The sequence below is a fragment of the Caretta caretta genome, chromosome 8 (assembly GCF_965140235.1).
Source record: "Caretta caretta isolate rCarCar2 chromosome 8, rCarCar1.hap1, whole genome shotgun sequence".
NCBI lineage: Eukaryota > Metazoa > Chordata > Testudines > Cheloniidae > Caretta > Caretta caretta.
This window is the reverse complement of record NC_134213.1, coordinates 21,104,905-21,132,207: the sequence shown is the minus strand read 5'-3', so window position 1 is coordinate 21,132,207 and position 27,303 is coordinate 21,104,905. Positions and strand designations below refer to the sequence as shown.

General features: G+C 42.3%; 1 protein-coding gene across 4 annotated transcripts in view; it reads right to left on the bottom strand.

The window, feature by feature from the left end:
- Nucleotides 1–27,303, bottom strand: part of NEURL1B (neuralized E3 ubiquitin protein ligase 1B) — a 212,151-nt gene that overhangs the window by 22,175 nt on the left and 162,673 nt on the right. Inside the window, exon 1 of one of the 4 annotated variants that reach the window (XM_075131338.1) lies at nucleotides 27,097–27,199. The exons of the other annotated variants lie outside the window; for them this stretch is intronic. Within the exon in view, the coding sequence (XP_074987439.1) occupies nucleotides 27,097–27,184 (88 nt within the window). The 5' untranslated portion in view covers nucleotides 27,185–27,199. Of the gene's footprint in view, nucleotides 1–27,096; nucleotides 27,200–27,303 lie in introns of those variants that run through there. 4 annotated transcript variants of the gene reach the window in all.

The window sequence follows — 27,303 nt, the reverse complement described above, 5'->3', positions numbered from 1 at the left end:
TTCACACCCCTGAGCAACATAAGTTTTGCCGGCATAAGTGGTAGTGTGCACAGCGCTGTCGGCGGGAGAGCTTCTCCACGGACATAGCTAACGCTGCTCGTTGAGGTGGTTTTATTATGCGGATGGGAGAGCTCTCTCCCACTGGCACAGAGCGGCTACACAAGAGATCTTACAGCGGCACAGCTGCATTGGTACAACTGTGCCGCTGTAGGCTCGCGACTGTAGACATGACCTTACTTCAAGTCAAAGGCCAACAACAATTTTTTCTTGGTCTTCCAAAAGTTTCTCCTCCTTGCAAATAAGACTATTTGCTAATGGCAATGGTTGCAAAACTACTTCTGGGGAATACCACCAATTAAGCATATTTTAGCAGTTTCTCTTGTAACTTGCTATTTTTCAACACCAGTCAAATCTCCTACCTCCAGATGTGTCCGCAAGTAACAAACTTGTATATGGCTGTTCCTCTAAAATTAAAACAATTTTTCTGCAGTGAGGCGCTCATACAAATGCACAGTTTAGCTACATCATTAAAAAACAATACACAAAAGAATGGCTGCCTTGAAAGGAAAATAACCCCAGGCCCAAGTTATCATGGTTAACTGAACATTCCTTGATCACAAGAGCATCAGCAGCTGAAAGACAGAAAATGAATACAGAGCTGGCATTATGCAGTTCCCTTGCATGAGAGATTATTCAGAAATGAATTAACACACCTATAGATGAACTCTGCATTAACATGCACACTGGACCAACCTCTTGTCTTGATGTCAATGCATGGCTGCATATTTTTAGGGTTATTTTCATCCTCCCAGTTTGAAAACCTGCAAAAACACCTTCAAACCGTTCCAAAAATAATCAGAGCCTTGTATAATTTGGGATAATGTTGACAGGTCTATCATCATTTCTTTATTCTTCAGAGCCTATGTTTTTCTGTTGCTCTCTTGGATCTCAACACCCCTTTGTCTTCATGCATAACCAGCAGAATACACTGGATAGTTTTCCTCTGCTTCTGCCCCAGTCCCCAAAATCAACTCTGAGCTCAAAATGTTTTGCTCCTAACCCCAGCTACTCTTCAAGATAACTTTTTTAATGCAACAACTTCATTTTTTTCCACCTGAAAGTGAAATATCATTTAAACTCAAAGCAGCTGATTGGTATTTCCTGGTCCTGAAGCTGATGAGAAAATTCTTCACTCGACAAACTTTTGTTATTGCTTTGCATAGCTGAGGTAACAACAAAAAAAAACACGTGTTCAGTTGTTAAGGAAAAAATGTGAGCCAGCATAGAATTTTGAGGTGGGAAGGCTGGATTTCCAAAATAAGGGACAGACCACGGGGGGAGGCAGAACAGTTTCGGAACATGGCACAGAACTGAGAACCAGAAGGAGTGAGTTCTACTCCTGCTTCCATGACTTCACCTACTCTTGCCTCCTATTTCCCCTCCCACCTTTTGTCTGTCCAGTCTGTTCCGACTGAAAGCTCTTTGGGGCAGACACTACCTCTCCCTATGTGTTTGCACAGTGCCTCGTACAATGGGGCCTCAAGGTGCTACTGTAATATAAATACGCACAAATTGAACTCAGTGGAAACACATGGAAAAAACTCACCCACTCAGTATGGTCAATGAGTTTGTTTTAATGGGCAATTCTTGGAATCAATGAGGCAGAGAGCAAGATGGAGAAAAGAGAGAGTCCACGCGATAACGCCTTCTTGAGTCTCTTTGTGTTCAAGTGATGAAAGCAGCTGCATGATAGATGGAAGCCTTGGAAAGTGCTCAGTTTGTCATCATCTATCATGTTTTGTTGACACCCATGTCCGTTGGCTTGTGTTGTTTCAGAAGGCCGTGCTCACGAGCTCATGAACTAGAATGCTTTGAAAGATGGCCTGTCTGCTGGGTTTTGAAAGTAATGAAATAAGGGATGCAAAAATGGAAGAAAGTGAAACCTTTGGCTACTGGCTAAAGAAAAACGTCTTAACAATAGTCAACCAGCTAACCTTACTATAAATAAATCTGGTCAGCAATTTTGGACTATGTGCTCATTAATATGCTGTATATACAAGGCATATTAGTTTTCATACAAGGCCAGCATAGCAAACCTATGCATCAGTAAGTTTCTTAGTTGATGTGATATAGAAAAGTCATCATCATGTATGTTTTTACTAAACTGTTGTAATTGGTTTAAGTTCATACTAATTTAGGGAGAGGGTTGGGTTTTTTTCTGTTGTATTCTCTCTTCCTAAACTTGAAGTCAAAGAGGCAGTTTTTAGTAGTGATCAAAGGTTTGAACTGTGCAAAACAGGAATAAATCGCTATTGTTTCTTTCATCAGTTCCATGTACCAGTCCCAATGGCTGCTGGGATAGAAAGTTAACAGTCAGGGATAAACATTCAGGACACTGAATAAATTCTAACTATTAATGCTCAGGTTCTCAGTCAGTCACTTGACGATATTAAAAATTGTCATAGTTGCACTATTTTTCACAGATTTAAAAATTACTTTCCTCCTTGCCATTTGTAGCCATCCCTTAGCTCTGGCTTATAAACTTTCCTTTCCTTCTAGAGCAAATAAGCTAAGCTAATATTGTAGGGTTGTTGGTACCAATACTATCAACTGATTATTTCTCAAACCGATGCTTTATGTTTTGATTTATTTTAAAAAATAAAGATTGCACTGAAGTATTTGGTCTGAAAGAGCAAATAGTTACACGGATTTTGCAAAGAGTTAGAATAAAGGTAGGAACACAGAATTCTGGTGAACTCATTAACATTTAAATAGTCTGTTCTCTTGCCCTTTTGCCTCAGAGTAACTCCCATTACTCCCTAGTAGAGTCTTGTATTCTAGCAAAGCACCTTTATTCTGACCAACTGTAGTAAGTTATGTGCACAGGGGACTTATAACTAGTGATCATGTCATTCCAATGTGAACGGGTTTTAATGCAATTGGAGAATGAAATGCATTCCCTATTAATATCCTCATAGCAGCAGTTTTAATTTTGCTCCATCATTGAGATGCAGGGGCCCATGGAAAGAGTGCTGTAGCTTGCACACCATTCCAATGAGTCTACCGGTACATAGCTTCCAGCACAGACAGGAATAGGAACAGGGAAAGAATTTTGTTGTCCATTGGACACAGGAAATCCAGCCCATCCCCTACAGACACAAACCGTCACTACACTGCACCAGGAGAACAGCCACTAAAACAAAGACAAGACTTAAAAAATAAGAGTTGTAATTTAGCATGGCTTGCGTTTCTATTGTTCTATAGAAACTCTATAAAACTCAGTGCCCATGATGAATTCATATTGTTATACAATTTCTCTTAATTTCTTTTCCACGCCCAAAAAGCATATTTGGACAGAGCCCAATTCATGAGACACACCCAGGAGCCGCACTGTCAGATCCCTGCATGGATTTGTGTGTATGCACTATATGATTTTATGGTGGAACTGTACTGTGTTTGTCTAAGCTTGGTTGTAAGATCCTTGAGACAAGAACAGCCCTATCTTCTTTGTATTCTGTGCACGCAGTAAAAAGCAACAGAACTTTCAATATTAGCTGCTAAACTGCTGAGAGATCGAGACTGACTTGTGAAGGTAGAAAAAAGTCACAAATGAATGGCAAGAACAGCATCTGAGTCCAAAGTAACACTACAGGAGCTGAACAGAGTGCACTCCCGTCCATTTGGGCTTTAAACTCTTCCAAGAAAGTGCTACACTGAATGGAAGGACCCTGCTATTTGTCTTTGCCATTGTTAAATTTGCTGCAGAAGCTTCACTCTTCACAGTGGTTCCAGCTGCTTTCTACTAATTACAACTGCTGTGTAGTCAGAGCCCATGAAAGAATCCAGCCTATTCTTTTTTTAAAGCCATAGTACTATTTCAGTCCAAACAACTGGGATGGATAACCAGATAAGCATCCTACTTCACAATGCAAGGCTTTTGATAGGTCTTTAGAGAGCCACAAAACCCACAGTAGAAGGGGAAATGAGGCCTCTAGGAAGATGTTCCTTCCAGAGGCCTGGCTCCCAACATGGCACAGGATTTTAAAACTTAGTTATTTCATATTTACACACAGTCTAAACAGTGTTCTGGCAAAGACAGGGGAAAATGCTTTGGGAGGAACACACAGTGGAGGAAGCTAAATAAAGCTGTGACCAGGTCTTCAATCATCTTATTCTTTATGTATACAAAGGCTAAAATCCCACTGAATTTTTCAGAAACAATATGTAAGGAATCCGGGAGGCAGTGGTGAAGAGACATGAATAACTGTTAATAGTTAAATTAATGGGAAAAAATACATCTTTCCCACTTGCCGGGTTACCTCGTGATTTACAAAGAGTTCTTTTCCTGTAAAAGATTTAAGGATGAAGGGATTTTGGAGGTGGGACTGAATCAAACAGCTGCAGTGCAACTGATTCGGAACTGACAGCCTCTATGTGTGGGAAGGGAAAGAGAAGATCGATCAATCAATCAAGACTACTACAGTGTGTGTTGTGTAGGTATACAAGCATGCGGCTGAGGCAGAGAGAGGCTAGGCATGTGAACTACATCAGCAGCACACCTTCATTTGAAATGTACTATGCTGTCAACAGGGCAGACAATGGTTGAGTCTGCCTTGGACAGCAGCGGAAGCCACGTGGCTAAATCCACACACAGTTTGCAAAAATTTATCCCAAACAGTCACGATCTGTGGGATTGCACAAACTGGGACCCCATCAATTTAAACAGGCCAGCACCAGAACCAATCTAACTCCTGCTCCTTCACTTTGGTCCAAAATAACCCATGTCTCTTGAGCCTCTAGGCAAACCGAAAGGTCTATTTATTTACTGCTGTGGAAGGAGCAGCTTAACAGGGGTCAAGTTTTGTGGGCAAGGGGGAGATTTTGGGGAGCTGTAAGCGGTTTAGCTACTGGTTTACATTTTTTGTGTGTATCGCTCTCTAAAGCGTATTAGTTGGCTCCTTTATGTTTGTATGAATAGTAATAAATACTTTATAGCTAGGTGAGGTGAGGGAAAACCACCATTTAAACTTAAAATCAGACTCTTTGTTGTCAGCAGAACACAAGTATGGATAAAATTTCAGGCGCAAATAGTGCATTCCTTCAAGAAAGCTGTCTGCAGTAAGAATAGGTGGAGGGATATACCAGCTAGAGAATGGAGTGCCGTACCTGGTTTGAACAGTGTATGTTTTAAGTTAACAGCTTCAAAATGTCTTACCAGAAAGGCACAAGCTGTTATCTCTCAAAGTACAGATCCTTCTTTCTTATTAAATTCCTGTTTTAATGTAAGACAGCCCACTTCTTTGTATTTATGCGATCAGAGACCATATAAACCTCCAATGAAGTAATACAAACAGATGTCTGAAAACCCCAGCTTCCACACTAATAGATGGGCTCAAACTTTAATTCAAAGTCAATTATTTGCCTTGTTTAGGTTTTATTGGGAAAATAAACCTACAAATCACATGTAGAAAATAGGACGGGGGGGGGAGGGGTTGGGTTTTTTGCACTGAGCAGGATTTTATTACCAGACAAGATTTTTAATTATATGTTCACAGCTTAGAGTCTCTTGGGATTGCAGCTACAATAAAATATAGACCAAGGGATGAACACCCTGTGTGTTTCTGCCTGTTCGAAACAAGTGGCACCAAATGTCTTTCATTCCAATTTTGTGATATTGGCATTCTCCACCAGAGAAGCATGCATGTGGGAGCAGAAGGATAGACAGGAAGCAGCATATGCTGACAAGGAGATGCAGAACATATAGAAGAACTGATCTGAACAAAAAGAGCCTGTGATGAGGTTTCTTCCTCCACATACTCTTTCAAATTATTATTTTTAATTTAAGGGTTGTGTGAAACAGATGGGCAATTTAGCAGCAGTGACAAAGCTCTGCTCAGTTGATCATTTCTAGCAGTCTCCTGCTTTTGATAGAATTAAGGTGGAGAGATTGACTTTCCCTGACCTTCTCCAGTGTGTTAGGCACAGACAGGCGTTTCTCAGTAGCAGGCATGCATCTCTTTCCTGTCCCCGCATTTCTTCTTCTACATTAAGCCCATTTACTATTTCCCTGGTGGCAGTTGAAGAGAATTACATTGAATGTATCTAATAACTTTTTAAAATCTGCATTGCATTAGCCAACATCCACACTCAAACATCCCTTTTTAGCAGGAAAGGGATTTATTTGCCATGATTGGCCAATTACTTTTTTAAATCACCTGGCAGTTCATACTCCACAGAGAGTTCACACCATTAAATTATAAGCACCACACTGTGTTCTTTATATAAAAGCCAGATGTGTCCAAGGCATTTTAATGACAGGCAAGAGCACCAGGTCCCTGCCTAAAGAGCTTACAGTCTAAAATCTAATTCAGTGCACTTACCATTAGAAACAAGTCTGTAAATGGGAACTCATTTGAATGAGTTGATAGCAATGCACTACAAATTAACCAGCAAATTTCACAGAAACCCCTGTGCACTAATACACTTAACAGAAGCTAGTTACAGATACTAAAAGGAACTAATGGCAGCGGAGAGACATGTAGTAAGTCACAGAATCATAGGACTAGAAGGGACTTTGAGAGGTCATATAGTCCAGTCCCCTGCACTCATGGCAGGACTAAGTATTGTCTAGACCAGGGGTGGGCAAACTTTCTGGCCCCAGGGCCACATCTGGGTGGGGAAATTGTATGCAGAGCTATGAATGTAGGACTGGGGCAGGGGGTTAGGGTGTGGGAGGGGGTGCAGTGTGCAGGAAGGGGCTCAAGGCAAGGGATTGGGGCAGAAGAGGGGTGCAGTGTGTACGAGGGGACTCAGGGCAGGGGGTTGGGGTGCAGGGAGGGGTGTGGGGTGGCAGGGGGCTTGGGGTGCAGGAGGGAGATCAGGGCAGTGGGTTGGGGTGCGGCAGGGGGCTCAGGGCAGGGGATCGAGGTTCAGGAAGGATGTGGGGTGTGGCAGGGGGCTGGGGTGCAGGAGGGGTTTGGGGTGTGGGCTCCAGCCCGGCACTGCTTAATCCGGGCTGGCAGCAGCGCTGCACCACTAAGGCGGGCGCCCTGCCTGCCCTGGCGTCGCTCTGCTCCCGGAAGCGGCCGGCACCACATCCCTGCGGCCACTGAGGGGGGGCCCTCCCATTGGCCGTGGTTCCCCACAGGGGCCGTAGGGACGTGGTGCTGGCTGCTTCCAGGAGCAGCGCGGTGCCATGGGGGTGGCAATCCCACTGGCCGGATCAAAAGCCCTGAGGGGCCAGATCGGCCCACAGGCTGTAGTTTCCCCACCCCTGGTCTAGACCATTCGTGACAGGTGTTTGTCTAACTTGCTATTAAAAACCTCCAAAGATGGAGACTCCACAACCTCCCTAGGCAATTTATTCCAGTGCTTAACCACCCTGACAGGAAGTTTTTCATAATGTCCAACTTAAACCGCCCTTGCTGCAATTTAAGCCCATTGCTTCTTCTCCTATCCTCAGAGGTTAAGAAAAACATTTTTTCTCCCTCCTCCTTGTAACGACCTTTTCATACTATGTCCCCTCTCAGTCTTCTCTTTTCCAGACTAAACAAAGCCATTTTTTTTTCAATCTTCCCTGATAGGTCACGTTTTCTAAACCTTTAATCATTTTTGTTGCTCTTCTCTGGACTCTCTCCAATCTATCCACATCTTTCCTGATCTGTGGCACCTAGAATTGGACACAATACTCCAGCTGAGGCCTAATCAGCTAGGAGTAGAGCGGAAGTATTACTTCTCATGTCTTGCTTACAACACTCCTGCTAATACATCCCAGAATGATGTTTGCTTTTTTTTGCAACAGTATTACACTGTTGACTCATATTTAGCTTGTGGTCCACTATGACCCCCAGATCCCTTTCCGCAGCACTCCTTCCTAGGCAGTCATTTCCCATTTTGTATGTGTGCAACTGATTGGTCCTTCCTAAATGGAGTACTTTGCATTTGTCCATATTGAATTTCATCCTATTTACTTCAGACCATTTATCCAGTTTGTCCAGATCATTTTGAATTTTAATCCTCTCCTCCATAGTACTTGCAATCCCATCCCAACTTGATATCGTCCGCAAACTTTATACATGTACTCTCTATGCCATTATCTAAATCACTGAAGAAGCTATTGAACAGAACCAGACCCAAAATTGATCCCTGCGGAGCCCCACTTGTTATGTCCTTCCAGCGTGACTGTGAACCACTGATAACTACGCTCTGGGAACAGTTTTCCAACCAGTTATGCACCCACCTTATAGTAGCTCCCTAGGTTGCATTTCCCTAGTTTGTTTATGAGAAGGTCATGCGAGACAGTATCAAAAGCTTTACTAAAGTCAAGATATACCACGTCTACCGCTTTCCCCCATCCAAAAGGCTTGTTAACCTGTCAAAGAAGGGTATCAGGTTGGTTTGACATGATTTGTTCTTGACAAATCTATGCTGACTGTTACTTATCACCTTATCTTCTAGATGTTTGCAAACTGATAGCTTAACTTCTGTACCCGGAAAGATAATGGAGCAAATAATTAAGCAGACTGGTCTGTAATTCCCCAGGTTGTCCTTATTTCCCTTTTTTATAGGCTGGCACTGTATTTGGCTTTTTCCAGTCATCTGGAATCTCTCCTGTCTTCTGTGACTTTTCAAAAATAATCGCCAATGGCTCAGTTATCTCCTCACTCAGCTCCTTGAGTATTCTAGGATGCATTTCATCAGGCACTGGTGACTTGAAGACATCTGATTTTTCTAAGTGATTTTTAACTTGTTCTTTCCCTATTTTAGCCTCTTCTGATCCTACCTCATTTTCACTGGTATTCACTATGTTAGACATCCAATCATCACCAACCTTCTTGGTGAAAACTGAAACAAAGAAGTCATTAAGCACCTCTGCCATTTCCACATTTTCTGTTATCGTTTTTCCCCCTTCATTGAGTAACAGTCCTACTCTCTCCTTGGTCTTCCCTTCTAATATATTTGTAGAATGTTTTCTAGTTACCCTTTATGTCTCTAGCTAGTTTGATTTCATTTTGTGCCTTGGACTTTCTAATTTTGTCCCTACATACTTGTGTTATTTGTTTATATTCATCCTTCTTAATTTCACCTAGTTTCCACTTTTTGTAGGACTCTTTTTTTTATTTTTTCGATCATTGAAGATCTCCTGGTTAAGCCAGGGTGGTTTCTTGCCTTACTTCCTGTCTTTCCTATGCAGTGGGATAGTTTGCTCTTGTGCCCTTAATGTTTCTTTGAAAAACTGTCAACTGTCTTTTTCCCCTTAGACTTGCTTCCCATGGGATCTTATCTACCAACTCCTTGATTTTGCTAAAGTCCACCTTCTTGAAATTCGTTGTCTTTATTTTGCTGTTCTCCCTCCTAGCATTCCTTAGAATCATGAACTCATCACTTCATGATCACACTCACCCAAGCTGCCTTCCACTTTCAAATTCTCAACCAGTCCATACCTTAGCTTTCATTCATCCCTTTAGATGAGAAAAGCTGGACCTCAAAAAGATTTTCCAAAATTCTTCCTGCCTCCAAACAGCGTACCATAGAAGGGCAATGTATGAATAGTTAATAGTTACCTGCACGTGGAGCTGGTTATCACTATGGAGTTGGTTAAGGGCTGTATCCTGGAAAATTAGCTGACCTTTCGATAACATATTTAATAATTCACATCTTCAGAGAAAACTGATGGAGAAAGCCCAATATTTGAACTGTAATGTGCATGTGAAGATCTATACCACTCTCTGAAAAGCTTAAAACTGGGAAGACTTGCTAGCGCTTCTATCCCGTCCTTTCCCAAGGCTTTCATTTTGGATTTACCTTGGTTGTCTCTGGTTTCTATTTAGGATTCCTGAGTTTACTTTACTAGCTGGTTTCTAGTGACAAAGACACCCATTAATTACTAATGCCTATCCTTTTGAAGATTAACCACAGCCAGGAAACAGAAACCATTCTTTGGCAAGACACCTCAACAACCAGCTGTTAACGTTAAAATGAGCAATCTAGGTGGACTGATTCCAATTCATCTTTCTACACAAGACAAGCACAAAGAGTTAAGAGGTCCAACATGTCATCCGTACGCGCTCAGCACGTTTTTTAGGAAATACTAGTTAGGGCAGGTCTACATTAGAAACTTTTGCTGGAATAGTAATGTTGATTAAGAGGGTCTTTTTTCAAAGAACAACAACATTTCTCTCCAGCAAAAACCCTAGTGTAGATGCAGTTCTAGTGGCATAAGCTACACCAGCACAGACATTCTCATTTTGCTCAGGATAGCAGTATTAACTCTACCAGAAAAAGCACTTTTTTTGCTGGGATAAGCAATGTCCATGCTAGGCAGGTTTCCTGGTATAGTTACACCGATATGGTTATACTAGCAAACCTTTTTGCATGTAGACGTAGCCTTAATGTCGACTAGTTTAAACCACATACACAACATCAGAGAGCCTCCCCACATGTATTTCCTAAAGTCTGCATGCATCTCACATGTTCTGTGAACAGCATCTCTTGTTTTGCTGCATAGACCATCTGTCTATGCCCAAGGACCTATTGGTACATTTCTGTCGTATGTGGAATTCCTTTCTCTCTCTCCTCTCCCACATTTCAACTTTCTATTTCCCATGGCAGAGGCATCCAAAACACAATCTCTCTCTGTGAATCCCAAATGTGTCAATTTGACGGGCCCACCATATTGAGGAGGGTCAGCTGGAGAGGCTAGGATGGGAGATGGCTTTCACATACCCAGCCCTGGGCCAACATTTCTTCCTTGGTGAACTCTGTTACGCCCAGCTTCCCATCTCACACAAACCCTCTCACAGCATATATGCCACGAGTGGCGCAATCTCCGACGACAGAATGGGGCCATCTACCTTGAAGCTTCCCGAACCCCTCCTTACAGCTCGAGGCTGATAAAACAATCAGCATGGACAGCATGCACAATGCTCACCCTAATGGCCATCTAGCCACCCCACCCACATAGTTATCTAGCCCTCAACAGTGTAGTGTCAGAACATCTATCCCTATGATGCTCTGTCTCATGTGAAACGGACAGTACGTTTCAGGAGAATTTGCAAACCCAAGCCTCCTCCCAGGTACACAAAAGCAATAGCTACTGCACTGTCAGGGCAGTGTCACTCCCTCTAGCTACTCTTCTGTTTATTCAGAAAGGGAGAAGTCACAACATGAACAACTAGTGCTGTAATTGGCCTTGGAACAAATGGAAGAATGAAACTAGAGAGGGGCAATCAAAAGTGTCTCAACTGCCTGAGGTGGCAGCTCAGCCGTTACTAATGACTGCAGTGATATCCATAAACAGAGACACCCTGACACAACAACTCAGTGATAGAAAGGATGTTCTGGGCCCAAAAGAGAAATATACACACAGAAATATATGGGAAATTTCTTTAGTGTTGAACTGCTCAAAATCTCTGCCCACCACTGTTCCTGTATTTTAAAGATACGGGCAGTGAATTCTTTATGACAGTACTGGGTTCAAGAAGAGGAAAGGAGGATCAATGAACAGGTCAGCTGGGAGAGATCTGGTCCGGATAAAGATGCATGTTAACAAACCATCTCAGACATTTTGCCCATATTTCTGATAACCTTTTCGGTGGCTGTCACATGCAGCTTTAAAGCTCAACTTTCCTGAGGAAAATCTCAGTGATCAGCAAAAATGCCTTAGTGTCTCCCGTTCAAGTCAATGGCGATGCTCCTATGGATTACAAGGTGTGTCAGAGCGTGACTGTCAATAGTTAAATACGTATTTTTCTAAATAGGAATATATTGTAAAAGAAAGTTTGAATCCATAGCTTGTTGTAAATAAGAGCTATTTGGGGTTCTTCTACTGCTCCATGTTAGGAGCTGCCAACTGAGAGATTGGAGATAGTGGGAAAACAATGATCATTGTCCCTGAAAACATCTGAAATGAACAATTTTTAAAATATGTATTGTTTTTTGTTTTTAAAACCATGGAAAATTAAAAACAAATAAATTCCGTGACAATTTTCATTTTGAAAAAGAGACCATTTTTCATTAAAAAGATCAAAGAATAAAAGCAAAAATAAAACCAACCAACAAAACTTCAAATGAAACATTTTGAGCAGCTCTATTAATGACACTTTCAGCAGTTCTACCCATGGCCTACATCTCAATGACAGGATAACAATAAAAATAATAATAATATCTGTGTTTCTATCCTGCTTGTCATTCAAGGGTCTCAAAGCAATCTACAAACTTTAACTAATTAAGTCTCACAACATGCTTGTGAAGTAGGAATGAATTATCCAGTAAACAAATGGGGAACCTGAGGCACAGAGGGGAAATGACTTGCCCAAGGTCACATGAGAAGTCTCTGGCAGAGGCAGGAACCGAACGCAGTACTTCTCAGGCTGCCAGCTGCGTGTTTTAAATCACACAACTATTATCTGAGAGAATTTGCTTCCCTACTAGAAAGCACTAGAACTCATTCAATTTCTCTCTTTGCAGGGAAAAGAAGGGTTAAACTTAAAACCCGGTTTATCAGTTATGAATATAAAAAGTATGATTATTTTACTTCACAACTACTCTAACTTCCAGTGCTAACCTACTCCATATAATCAAACTGCCAAAATAGTGGCTCTCTGTCCGATTGTCTTAAATAGTAAAGCAACAATTAAACAAAAACACAAGCCTTCTCCCACCCACACACAAGAATTATTTGTTCTTCTTTCTAATTAGTTGCCACGATTAGAAGCTTCTTTACATTCACTGAAGTCTTCCCTTCCAGGCTTGGCTACTCAAGTTAAACCATAATACAGAATAAAGATTACTATCGGAAAAGCAAGCCAGTTCGTTACTAGAATAAGTCACTCAGAACCATTCTCCAGCAAACAGTGATAACGGAACACATGCAAATCTCACCAAATTATGGATTTCTCTCGACCTTACTTACACAACAGGCTTCCCAATGGCATCTCTTCTAGCACTTTAACATTAAATATTATTTTAATTACAATGGAAAAGCAAAACTAACAGAGCTCATGGCTGACTAAGAAACAAAGGTGCTGATTCTGCACTGAAAACTATATGGCCGCAAAAGTCCATCTACGTAGTTCTCAATGCATGAAGTGGGCCAAAGTTAGAGGAAGGACGGGCCACTGGATAGAATACTGGGCCTAGGCAGTGGGAAATAAGGGTTCCATTCCCTACTCTGCTGCAAACCCCTGTGCGATCCAGGGCAAGTCACTCTGTGCCTCAGTTCCCCATCTGTAAAGTGGATGTAATCGTGGTTCCCTGTCTCCTAGGGATGTTATAAGGCTAAACACATTAAGGATGATAAGGCACTCAGACACAATGGCAAAGTGAACCATATAAGTATGATAGAGAAGGCAGGTTTTGCACTTGGAGGCAGTTTCCAAAGCAGGCACTGGGTGGCCAGGACAGGAGTTATTACTGATTTAACAACACTGAGGTACAAAGTTCCCAATTTGAAGCTAAGTAAAGTCTATTGTCTCTCGACTGTCCATGCCCTCCCAATACCATCAATAGATATTTGATACCAACATCATGCTTGGTGATTTACAAATAAATCAGTAGAGACAGTCCTTGCTTGATGGAGTTCACAGTCCAAACAGAACTGGACACACACTGCATACGAGTACCAAGAAAACCAGCGGCGGGAGAACCTAGCAAAACTTAAAGCCCCTTTGTGCTTAGCACTGTACAACCCACATGAAAAGAGTCTCTGCCCTGAAGATTTTCCCATCTAAATAGACAAGACAGACAAAGGTGGGGATGGAAAACAGAAACAGAGATGAGAGAAGTGACTTGCTCAGGGGTCACAGCATTGTCAGCAATAGAGTCAGAAACGAACTCAGATCTCCTGAAGCTCAGCCCAGTGACGTATCCACTCCACCACACTGCCTCCAAAGGGCATTTCCACTCAGAGGCTGAAGATTTGAAACCTGGGTGCCTGACGTTAGGGGAATACATATGGATTTAGGCATCTAAATAAATGGCCTGCTTTTCAGAGGTACTGAGCACTTACAGCTCTAAAGGTCAAAGTACTTATGTAGCTGCCTAAATATGAATTTTATGGCCTAAATTCAGGCACCTAGTTCTGAAAACATTGAGTTTTTAATCGCTGCAGGGGAACCTGCTCAAAACATCCTCAAAGATCAACAGCTCTGATCAGCATTTATAAAGACAAGAGAAGTGAGAGAATCTGGCAGGCTCCACAACAGAGGCAGTGAGAACAGACTAGAAGAGACTAAGATATGTACACAGTGCAGTTTAGTCAGTTATGTTGCTCAAGGGTGCGAACCAGCCGCCCCGAGTGATGCAAGTTACGTTGACCTAAGCGCCGGTGTGGACAGCGCTATGTCCGTGGGAGAGCTTCTCCCGCCGACATAGCTTCAGCCGCTCACGGGGACTGGAGTAATTAAGTCGACAGGAGAGCTCTTGCCCATCAGCTTGGAGACCTGAACTAGCAGCGCGACAGCTGCATTGGTGCAGCTGTGCTGCTGTAAGCTCTGCAGCGTAGCTGTAGCCTAAGGTAGTAAGGAACTCTCCAATAACAGAGCTGCTTATGTCAGTCTTCGAATGTTGGTAGTATTCTCAAGGAAGCCAGGCCTCACTGATCTAGGATTCACGGCGGATAGGCAATGCATATGAAACGAAAAATATACAATCACAGAGGTAGGGAACAATCACAGAGGTAGGCTCTGCCACAGTTCTCTGAGGTGGCGGAAGGACAGGAAAACTGCTGGGTTTTAGGTCCATTCTTGGGGGCATGAATCACTACTATTGTTACATGTAGGGCTTGAGTATTAAATCCCTGAGAAACAGGATTTAACGTGAACATGCTATGCCCCTTCAGAAAGCCTCCCCCAAATACACACACACACACAGGGTCAGGCTCTCTCTCAGATACAGTCTCATAGGCCAAATGTAACATTTACATGAGTGCTGTGTGAATGTCTCAGAAACAAGGATCACACGAAAATCCTAGGACTCCATCTCTCTCCCACCAAGGAAGTGGGAGTTCTCTTGGGGTGCATGCTGGTTGATGCTGAAGTTTTCCTAAGCAAGGGAGAGGGCAAGTGCAAATTCAAGAATCTTTGAAGCTTTTCAAATATGGAGAATAGGTTGCTCTCCTTGGACAGCTAAGCTCCAAGGATAGCATTTTAAAAATGTGCCTACGTGATTTTGGAACTCAAGTCTCATTGAAAGTCTATGGGATTTATACTCCTACATCTCTAAGTCACTTTGGCCCTTTTGAAACCATCACCCAGAATCAGCATATTACCTCAGGTGGCCAAGGGAATAAGACTGTTCTGGAGACATTTTGTCTGTATTTGAGGGGGGTTTGGGGTATATTTTCCCCAAGCCGTATCACATCCTGCATTAACACTAAATACCAAGGCATGACTCAGTATGAAGATCACTGTTCAGGGCTGTGGTATTTATACACACACATGCGGATCCCTTGGTTAAGTTTTTATAAACTTCAACCAATATGTATTTGTTTGAAATTCTTACTTGTAAAAACATCTGTCTTGCTCACGCTATTCCTTTGATCAGGGAGACAGTACAAACAGAACCCTGTTACGCTGTAGGTGAATTATAGAGTAATTGGTATTTAAAGCTTACAAATTAGATGCTTGTATGAAGATCTGTCCCAACTCAACTAGAATCTTAATAAGACACTCTCTTTGGGAAATAAGTCAACTGTAATGCATAACTTATTAATATGTTTGTAGGATTTCTTCCATGGAACCACAGCGAACTTATGCATGCAATATGCAAAGGCAAATAGGCTTAAAGATACATAGGGTTTGAAAAAGCCCCGTCACCCTTGCAGAGGGTACAGTGACCCCTGCTGTTAAGGAGATGAAGGGGCTAATTGAAGACCAAGGCAGCTGGAAGTTGAGACTGGGAAGAAAAGGGCAAAAGACTATTGTGTATCCAGCACACAGCAGTCTAGGGATATCAACTTTGGTTGTCTCTCAACTGCTGGCCCAATCCTATGGAACAATTAACTCTCTACACATAAGCCTGACAAGAGAAAGGGGTAGGAGTTTCCCTCAGCCTAAGCACATGGCAAAAGGGAACAGACTGCGTTTAAGGAGGGTTGTTTCTTTGTGAAGCAGGGGGCATCTACCCCTACATGCAAGAACTACTGGCTGGAGAGAGAAGGCAGAAGGGAATCTGCCTGACCTGAAACACTGATAAGACCTCGGCTCACAGAAAGGGTGAGATCAGACCAGAAGGGCTACATCCAGGACTTTTGTTATTTTGCAAGATCTGTAACTCTCCACAGCTTTTTAAGAGTAAAGTGACTGCGATTAGGAAATTCCTATGCTAAGCCAGCGTTCCTTGTCTTCCTGCCATGTTGTCCACAAAGAACCCAAAATGACCACAGCCTACTGGAACTCTGAGGAAGCATGTGTAAGCAACTAGGTTGACTCAAGAGGTCTGAAAATACTGAAGCAGCCAGATAGTGGAGTCCCACAGCCCCAAGGGAGAGTTCAGACAAAGGAGCTGAACCTGGGGATGTGTCTTACAGACCTAGAGCTAGGGACGGGGACCAGGTTCTGCCCAGAAGCAGGTGGCTTAAATGCACATCAGCTGGGTCCACTCACAACCAACTGATGTCCATCCAGATGGAACTGGGCCAGGTTTTGACACTAGGCACACAACAATCTTTGGCCCTGTTCTTCCTGGGCTCAACTTTCAGCCCTCCTGGATTCCAGTTAGTCCCTTCTTCCCCACCTTAACAGCTCGGTGGTAGCATAGCAGGAACTCACACCCATCCATTCCTATGTGATCCCAGGGCTGGGAAACCCATAGTAATGGTGCTGTACTTTTCATTACTTGAACTTTTTTTTTTTTTTTTTTTTAAACTTAAACTCAACATTGTCAAATCGAAGACCCCAAGAAATGGTAATTTCCCCTCATTAAGAAATATGATCTTAAACTTAGCATCGACAGAGAAGAGATAGCTTTGTAACTACTCTGTGGGTTATAGGTCCATTAACATGAGAGTCATAGACCTCCTTATGAAATCAAAATAGATCACAAGCTAAGAAAAGCAGCTGTCAGAATTCCGTTAATTTCTGAGAACAAAAAAGATAAGCCAATATGGAATTATCTCCTTTTGCCCCAAAACAAGACATTTCATCATTAATCTCAGGCTTGTCAGGCAGAGTTAGCTGCTTTAACATTCCAGTGCTATTAAGAAGAGAAAACTCGAGCAACTTTTCTTTCTGCAGTTTAGAGACCCAATGAAAAAAACCTTTTTGTCCAGAGAAAATTTCCCCAAGAGATTGTATTTTCCAAGTTCCTTCACTAGAAATGAAAGTGAGATCTTTCTTCATCTGTTCTGGCGATTTATTCATCACTTGCAGCCATAGTCCAATACAACATCACAAGCATAGTCACAGAAACAACTGTAATGTCATAGACAATTGTGACACTGAAGCACAGGAAATAAACAGATGAACTCCTGAGGTACAAAAGGTCTTGTTTTAATGCAAATATCGGTAGTAAAATAAGAGAACAGGGAATTAGTGTCATATACAATGAGCTGGCAGAAGAGTCTATAAACAGACCTTTCCCCCATTTTTTTCCCTGGAAGAGTCAGCGGCTCTTAGACATTTCATAGATGGGTGATTTTTCCCTCTATATTAAAAAAAACTTTGAAATGTGGTTAAATGGCTTGGTCTGTGAAGGCGCTTCAGAGGGAATCCCAATAGCAAAGGGGAAATCATTCCTAGCCTGATGATTTGGTTTCTCAGTGCCAGCCCTGACAGTGGGGAAAGGAGAAAAGCAAAGCTCTTTCATCACATTGCTCCTGCTCTAACATGAAAGGGAACCTGGTATCTCTTGCTCAGTTTGGAGACTTTCTGAACTACACACATCCTATTGGCCCTAAAGAAATGTGTAAGAAAAAATTTCAGGGGAAAAAAAGCTCTGTCAACAAAACAAAGCAGAATGAGAAGTCTGGGCTGCCGAAGAGAGAAAAACAAATTAACAAGCAACAACTCGCTTCTCCTCCAAAGTCCCTCTGCACCAATTCGGACAGCAGGAAATTGCAGCAGCAACACTCTGCAATGGAGACAGCAGGGAACCCCGGTCTGCAGGAAGACAAAAAGAGCCTGTAGCAAAGCTACAAATCCTTTCAAACACCTCCACACCCCTACACAGTGCAGAGGTTCACGCTCTTCTTCCAATAAAAGCTTCAACCAGCAGCACGGGGAGCAACGTTAGGAAAATTGTGCCTATTTGTGACCAAACAAGATCTCTCTCAGATCAGTATCTTACCCCAGTAGCCACTGGGCTTAGAGCAGGATCATCTCTGCTTGGCTCAAAGTGCCTTTTCCTCTCAGGCAGACAATGGGTGTCCAGAACTGGAGAAGTCAATGGGACCACATAAACTTGGTCCGTTTTGTTTCAACAAATTCAGGGGCAGGGAGGTTCAGGTCACCGTAAGCAGAGGTGCCACTCTGCAACCAGAAGGCTGCTTTCTGGCAGGATAATCCTGGACATCCAAAGCAGGCAACACGACAGCAGTAGAGACAACTTCCTAGTTTAGAGGACTCCAGCAAGACAAAACAAAACTGCCTACTCCTGACAGAGTGGTGGGGAGGGCATAGGAACTTGCTAAATGAAAAGAAACAAAAGCCCCCCAAAAGCTCTGGTGGTTGATTAGGCTAACTACCTCCCTACAGGTGGGGAAAAAACACCCAGTAGGGTCATTGAGCCAGCTCCCCTTTAAAGGGCAGCTTCCATCCCACCCCCATCTCCATCTGCTTATAGGTAAACTTACTTCTGCCATCTGGCATGGCACTGAGCAGGACTGGAAAATGGTGAGTTCACCTGAGTTCAAGATGCCCCCGACGAGTGTCACAAATCAGAGAGCTCATAGGAAACAGGAAGGTGTGAGTAATTAGTGAAAGATGTTGTCTGGCTGCCGTAACAGGTAGCATTAACAGATGGAGATAAGCAGCGGCCAAAAACATGGGAGACAAAAAATAAAAGGCGCACACGCTGGGGAGAAACACAACTATTAAACAGAGAGAGAGTCCTTTAAATGGAGAACCTTAGATGAGATTTGACACACAAGCTTGCAACAGATCTCACAAGGGGAGAATAAGGAAGACACAAGTAAGAGGCTGCCCACTCATATTCAAACACCGCAGAAAGAGAGAGAGGCAGGTAATGGGAAGCCCCGGAGAAAAATAGCTGGCTGTAATCACCCAAAGAAAGATGGGCAGGAGAAGTAGGAGCCCCGGCAGCATGCAGCTCAGCAACATAAAAATACAAAGCAGTCAGATTCCAAATTCTGAGGACTAACTTTATAAACACGCTCACCTCTCTGCTGGATGCAACACTTGGCTAGACTCCTCTCTCTTTCACTTTCTATCTGCTTTCTAAGAGAAACAAGGTGGGTGAGATAATATCTTTTATTGGACCAACTTCTGCCCGAAGAAGAGCTCTGTGAAAGCTTGAAAACTTGTCTCTCTCACCAATAGAAGTTGGTCCAACAAAAGAGATCACCTCGCCCACTTTGTCTCTAGTATCCTGGGATCAACATGACCACACCACCACCACATGTACCAGATTTCTAAGTCATCTCAGCAAGTGAGCACTCACTTGTGTGTTTTCACATTCTCTCCTTCTCCATCCTTACCCGTTTCAATAGCTTCACTGTAACCTCCTTCCTTCCATTCCTGTCTTTTGAACCCAGCAACATCCATCACTGAGACATGCACATACCCCCACCTTGTGAAAGCTTATTTTAGTTACAAACCTGCCCAGACAAGCACTATGACAATTTGATAGAGAAGAGGAACACGAGGTTTCCTTTCAAGGCAAGCTGTGCAGCAGGCATTGCCTAACCAAAAGCGTACCTGGAAAACAGAACTGGCTTAATGCTAAATCCACTGGTGCTGGCAAAGAGCAATATGTTTATCTCCATCCTTGATTAAAGCCAATGAAAATTATACACAGGAGGATCCTTGATAGAATGAGACCAGAACTGTTACATAAGCTTCAAAGTGAATTATCCTTATCAAGTCAAATAAACATTAATGTTCATATTTTCAAACTTGAGTGCTTAAAGTTAGGCACCTAAATCCATATTTATGCTCCCATATAAATGGCCTAATTTTCAGAGGAATTGGACACCTACCATTTCTTTTGCCTTTCAAAGGGAGCTCTGTGTGTTCAACATCTTTGAAAGTCAGGCCACTTTACCAAAGTGTTTAAATGCACACATTTAGGTGTGTGACTTTAAGCACCTATGTTTGAAAAGTTGGGCCTAAACAAACAATATTTGGTTATATTTGGGTACACCTGCCTTCTGAATGAAAAACCCTCTGAATTCCAGCAATTTTCCGACTGTCACGCAATTCAAAAGTGTGCTGTTTAGTAAAGACAGCATTTTACCAGTTAGTAAAACAATACTGTACCCCCTCTAGAATGCAAACAGTAAAACAGAATGGAAGGTAACTGAATTGTATGTGCAAGAATGCAGCATATAATTTAGCAGCAGAGAGTAACCGAAAAGTGCTCTGACTTCAGTAATACCCTTGGAAAAGTACTGTGTGGTTGTCTGAACAGAGAGAGGGGACTGGGACCAGCATGGTGGCTCAACACAGCTGTAATTTTGATAGGTGCTGTCTTCTTAGATGTGTATATAGTTGGTTTTATAGTCTGAACAATCCAGATTTTGACAGTAGCATTTGAATTTACCAAACCAGTGGATGCAATGATTTTCTGGATTTGTACTGTGCTAGGCTGTTTATATATAGTTCTCAGCATATGAATCATACATACTGTGCTGGAGCTTTGAATCACAGGACAGTCTTCAGAGTGTCAGATTTCCTTCGGAGGAATACAAATGCAAAATGCTACAAAACACACAATAAGAATCTTATTTTGCATTTCTGTGTCTTCTTTTGTTGGAGGATTTCATGGTCTGTAGAAGTTAATTAGCTCTTACAACCCCCCTGGGCAACAAAACAATACTTATATCCAAAAATGAGACAAAGCATGTAAAGTGACTTGCTCAAAGTCCACAGCAAGTCAGTAGCAGAGCCAACAAGAGAACCCAGGAACCCTGACTCCCAAACCCTGCTTTACCAATAAAAAAGGAAAAGAGACATAAATAAGGTTGTTGTTGGCAGCATAAGAATGATATGACACTGACAACTCCTTCTACCCAATAAATTCCTACCAACCAGATAAAACAAAAAAAAGAAGAAATGAATTAAATTTAAACAATCAACATCAAAAATCATGCTGCAAGCTGAGTTTTCACCTTGGAAAGGGAGGAAGACCAGAGGCTCCGGGAAATCCCCTAAGGGCTTCAACAGTGCTATCGATTTTACATGGAAGCTGATGGGGAGCAACATAAAACAGACAAGTGTGTTTGTTCCTCCCACCTTTACCCGTTAGGATCCTTCCTTGCCAGTATCTTGAAAGAAGCTCATGGTGGGAAGCATCACTTGGGTGAAGGGGATTTTTGACTGTGGCAAAAGGGTTAGTTTCCCTCCTTGTTTCCATTACGGCAAGGATATTTTCTCCCCACAAAACACCCCAACTCTGAATGTGCCAGCAAAGAACCAAGGGGGAGCAGGTGTTCTCAAGCGATTCCCAACGTAAGGTCTAAGTACTCTCACCTCCGAGGAAAGTGCAGTGCTCAGCAGCTCCGGGGATTGCGCCGTAACTAGATAAAACAGTACAGTACACACAAGGAAAGGTGTAGAGCAGAGTGGGGATTTTGGGTTGAAATACAAGCAGCCATTCCAGGAGTGTACGTTGGTCAATAGAATTCACAGAGGTGATGCGTTAAGGAGGGGCTTGAAGGGGAGTGAGCGAAGGTATGGTATGAATCGGAAGCGAGTTCCAGACACAATGAAGGTGTGAAGATTAGCTGTGGGAGTCGGACATGAAGGGAGTAGCTGAGGGGCATATATATAGATATTATACACACGGAAGAGGTCTTGAAGCTGAGATGATCATTTCTTTTAGAACAAGCACCATTACCCCTCATGTTTACCAAAGACACATGCCAGCCATACCTGATATTCTTTGCAGTTGTGATTAAGGCTGGGAGAGCAGCATGGCAATCAGACCCAAGCCGGATTCTTAAAAGGGAGTCTGGTTGCTTTGTTAAATACCAATGGCCCTATTTGGGCCAGGGTCACCAACTGGGAACCCAACTGGTACATTCTTGGCTTGTACGTGGGTCACTTGCTCTGATTCTGCCTACTGCGTTCCTGCCCTCCTGCTGGAGCAGCTGTCGGTGCTTCTCTCCGACCACAGCAGGCAGCTGGCTAAGACTTCCCCTTCTTCTCTCAGCTGGACTTCTCTCTGCATTCTAGTCATTGCAGCCTTCTCCTACACCCTGATTCAATGTAGGGACTTCTCCAAGTCATGAGTTCTCTTCAGCACTGCCTCTCTTAGCCTCTCCAAGCCTGTCTGATGACCTCTCCACTTTCCTCAGGCACCTACACACTCATTGCTCCCTACCATACCTCAGCTCCCTACTAGCCATATTATGAGCATGTGAAAGCTCAGCACACACATGTATTTTGAGGAGAAATGGTCAGAACAGTGTGACAGGCTGAGAAAGAGATGAGAGAAGTTAGTAGCCAGGATGGGGCTAGGGCTGAGGGCGCAAGTGGAGAGGTTAGAAATAGGGAACAGTTAGAAACCTTATTGTTGGTAACAGGGAAGGAGAGGGAAAGGGCATTGGTATTGGGGGAGAGGAGCTCTAGTGCATCCTGGGGATGGAGGAAGGGCTGGAGTGAGTGTCACCATAAAGGAGGAGAATGTGACACAGGAAAAATATGAGATAGATTATTGGATTTGTGTTGGTGAATGGGAGCAAGAGTAACAGTGAGTGAAAAGGTGGGGCTAAAAGGGAGGAGTGGGGGTAAAGTAACAAAGAAGGTGCAACAGAGACAGTGGAAGGGGAGGGAGGATGAGAGGAAATAATCAGGCCGAGGAGAGGTGAAGTCAAAGTCAACCGGAGCAACAGCAGAGACTAGGGAGATGAAAGCAACTAGTGGCGAAAGCTAGGCAATCAGCAAAAACAGACAAGAACAAATTTAGCTTCAAAAACACCAGGGTAACATTACCTACAACCTCACCTCAATGTCATAAAATTAGTCCTTGATATGTGACATAATCTTCCAACAACTTCCACTTGACCACTCAGCCAGTTTTGCAAGTCAGAAAATGTTCTACCTATTGACTGCAACATTGCAAACTAGTTTATCGTCTACAGAAGAAAGAAAAGTGATGGCTTGAATGAAGTCTTCACTCTTGCTTAACCACTCAGCCACGAATTATTTTAAACAACATGCAGCAGAAGGGTAGAGGCAAAGGGTGCATATCCAAACATAGGGTCCAATACTTCATTCCTCCATTCAGGCAATGCTCCCATGGAAGTCTGAGTAGGCATGGTAGGTCTCGGCCCACACATCAGGGAAAGGAAGTGCAACATGAGGATTTAAATTCCCAGAGTTGTTGTGCAGTGAACATATCTTACGCATCATACATGAAAGTGAATCAATATGAACAGATTGCTAAGGAGTTCTGTTGACCCATTGGGGGCTGAGACCAATAACAAAAGGGAAAGCTAATTTTGCTGACAGAGTGCTTCATGTATCATCAAGCTGTCAGCTAGATAAGATCAATTTCCACAACCCCAGAGTCTTTGTTTAAATGTATTTGACACATCTCAGCTCTTTTCATCCATTGCCTCCTTAACCAGCTCAAATATAGAAACTGGCTTTCATTAGCCCTGCTCTATTATTCATTTCAGTACCATTCCATTTAGGAATCTTGCTGTTAATTTGACAGTTGCCTTAATCTACTGTGTTAACCATCAAAATGCTTGGCCAGCAGAAGTTAACCAAGCTCCTGATACAATTTCTTCAGCATCAGTAGGATGCTTGCTTCTATCATTAAATGAAGATGCCTGATAAAAAGAGATAAGATGGATTAACGTTTCAAGTGGTAATAAGCAGCTGAAGTTCAATCAAGTGAACTTATAAATACAAATGAAGGGGAGTGGGGTTTCAGATTGCCTTTCAGCATTTGAGATAAAAATTGGACAAATTTATATGTAAATCCAAAAACAGTTTGATTGTCTGGCTTTTCCATGAGGCAAATGCAAAAGATCGCTCTAGATTTTCTCCACATCTAATCAGAATGGAAATCAGTTTTCCATTTCCAACTGTTTTTTATGTTGATTTTAAAAAAAAAAAAGCCGTATTGTAACCTTCTATTTAGCAAAAAGTTTAACTGAAGTGTTGGGCTAGTATTAGTGGGCTTTTTTCTTCCTTCAAATACCTTCCACAGCTTCTGTTACAGGGTAGAGAAATTCCTCTGCGAGCTAAAATGAGAGTGTGTGTTGTTCATTTCTGTCAGGGTGCAAAGGAGTTTTTCAGACATATGCAGGAAAGAAGGAGATGAAAGGCTTAAAGATATTAGGTTAGATTAAAGTAATTCTAAATAGTCATGGCCTTTGTAAATAGGAATTCACCCAAGAATTCAGTCTGCAGACAGAACTTTTCAATTTTCAAACAACTACTCTGGAAAAAAAAAAAAATTCAACACCTGCTTCTATCTAGAATGACGGTTTGATGACAAAGGGTTGCTACACTACAAACTATGAACCCAATAGGGCAAACACTCCCTCTTAACCAATCAGTAGAAGTTAGGAGCTTAAATAACCTTTAAGGTTCAGGGCCTCAGTTCCCCAGAAGCAAATAATTAAAGATTTGTAGAATTCGGTTCTAAACTAGAAAAAAATATATATTTTAAAGGGAAAAAAACCTGTTCTTCCTTCATCTTAAATGCTTTATGCAGCATTATGCTACCTGCTTCTTTTAACTTTTACTATTTAAAAAAAGCAGCAGAATTTCAGAAATGTCACATTTTTAGAATCTTACAGCACAATTTCAAACAACATTTGAGCATCTTAAATGTTTTTGCCTTGCACAAAAACAGAATATTCCCAACCAATTGGGATTTTGCAGAAAACCTCAATCCAGGAGTACAACATGAAAATGAAGGTTAATAAGAACAAAGACAAAGTGAGGAATTTTATAATCTGAAGAAAAGGCTTTTTAAAAAAAAACAAAAACACACGAACAAAAACAAAAAATTCTACCGCCACCAGTAATTGCTCAATCACAAAACACAACAGACTTCACCAAGGATTTAACTCCTAGCTGTTATGTTATGTACATGGAGGATGCTCAGTAAAGACTGTTCTAGCAACAGGCAGAAGTAACTTTTATAACCCCTTCACCTTATATAGGGTATAAAAGCGCTTCTAGTTACGTCCCACATCCCAGCAGGTAAAGCTTTTCTCTCATGTATGCATCCGATGAAGTGAGCTGTAGCTCACGAAAGCTTATGCTCAAATAAATTGGTTAGTCTCTAAGGTGCCACAAGTCCTCCTTTTCTTTTCGCGAATACAGACTAACACGGCTGCTACTCTGAAACCCCTCATAAAGACAGAACTTCAACAATGTATCCCTCCCCTGTGGCTCTCCCTGATGTTTGGGATGGTAGCCCTGATGTTGCCTCTATCTGTAGAGCCTACTGATTAGATGGATTTTCTCCAATCTCAACAACTCCTTTTGACTCTTTTATTCGTTGATTCATCAGGTATTACATAAATCAGCTGTGATGTCTTTTAGGGTGAGAAAAGGTCATTTCCTATATAGGCATAATATCTGAAGGAGAGAGATGTGAGTGCAGATGGAAATAAGATATATAAGCTTTCATCGAAAAAATCTCCTGCTGGGTACATAGCTAATCACAAACAACAACCCTAAAAGCTGTTTTGTGAGTCACCCTTTCTTTTCACAGAAAATATAAGGGCGAATCCATGTGCAAATCTTCTGTATTCAAACCTTGGGCTGATTGCTGGGAGACATGTGTGCATTCAGTAGGTCCTTCTGTTTCTTTCAAAAAGCTCAATAATACCCTTTTTATTTATGGGGTGCCCAAAGTACAAAGGGTGAAATGAAGGATGGCTGCAAAGAAAAGAAAAGAACAGCTGAAGATAGTGATTCACAAGGGTTCAGTAATTCAGTACTGTTGATTCTATAAAGACCCATAGCTTTTATTATCCACTGATTCTTTGAGGGGAAAAACTCGCAATTATGAGCTTGTAAGAAAAAGAATATCTGCTTCTCTTATGTAAGAGCAGCATTCACTGAAAAGGCATTTTAAAACCAAGGCAGTCCACCAAACATTTCAGATCTGCTTTCAGATAGTTTCCCTCTTGTGTCGCTGAACAGCTGAAGATGTTGTGCACAATTACACACAAAGTCCTTTTTAAAAAATAACAACAAAAATTATTTCAATTGAAACCCAGGGTCTCTCCATTTCAGCTGCAAAAACAGTACCAGTTCACCCTCTTTTGTTGCCCTCACAGGGTTCAGAATCTATCCCAGCTGCTAAAGATTCATTGTCTTTATTCCCATTGCTTCTGGGGTCTCTGAAGGACCCTCAAGCTTCAAAAGCTTATTCTGATTACGACACAGGAACTGGGGTTAAAAGGAAGAGAAAATATACAAATCCTAAACTGTCCCTAAAGTGATCATCTCTTCTGTCAGCGCAATGCTTGGCAACTGAACAAAAACCATTAGTTTCAGCATCTGTCCCTTCACACATCTAATCCTGCCCCATGTGTCCACTGGAAAGGAACACTCTCCCTCACCTCCTCAATACACAGCTTCAGCCGGTACCTCTCAAGGACAACAAAAACCTAGCCCCCTTTACCACACGCACATACACATAAAACTGAGCACCAGTTGGAAAGTAAAAAGAGGCAAGGATAAGTAGTCTGAGCTACTGAAACAAGTGAGATTTAAAGATACACAAAAAGGATTAGGATTTTAAATGTCTTGTTGTTAGACAATGCTGCTTCCTTCACTGCCAAAGACTGCAAAGAGGACTTAAAAACTCCCTCCCTCTTTTAAAAATAAATTTCCCCTTTTCTCTTTTAGACTGTACATACACCATTCATCCCCTTTCCTTCCACCTATTTTTAAATTTGTGGCAGTGAGAGAGAAGGGGAACTGTTCTTCCCCCACTTACACCCACGTGTTGGCACTCCAGATCCAGAACACAAACCCAGGGACCCGGGGGCAAAACCCGGGCTCCCTGATCTCAGGAACAGCGGCATGTGACAGAAAGCAGCATGTGCAGCAGCTCTGCGTTTCCTATTGACTCCAGGACACCACGAGAGTAGCATGGAAACTCCAGATCGTACAGCATAAAGCGGGCCACTTGCTCAGACAAAAA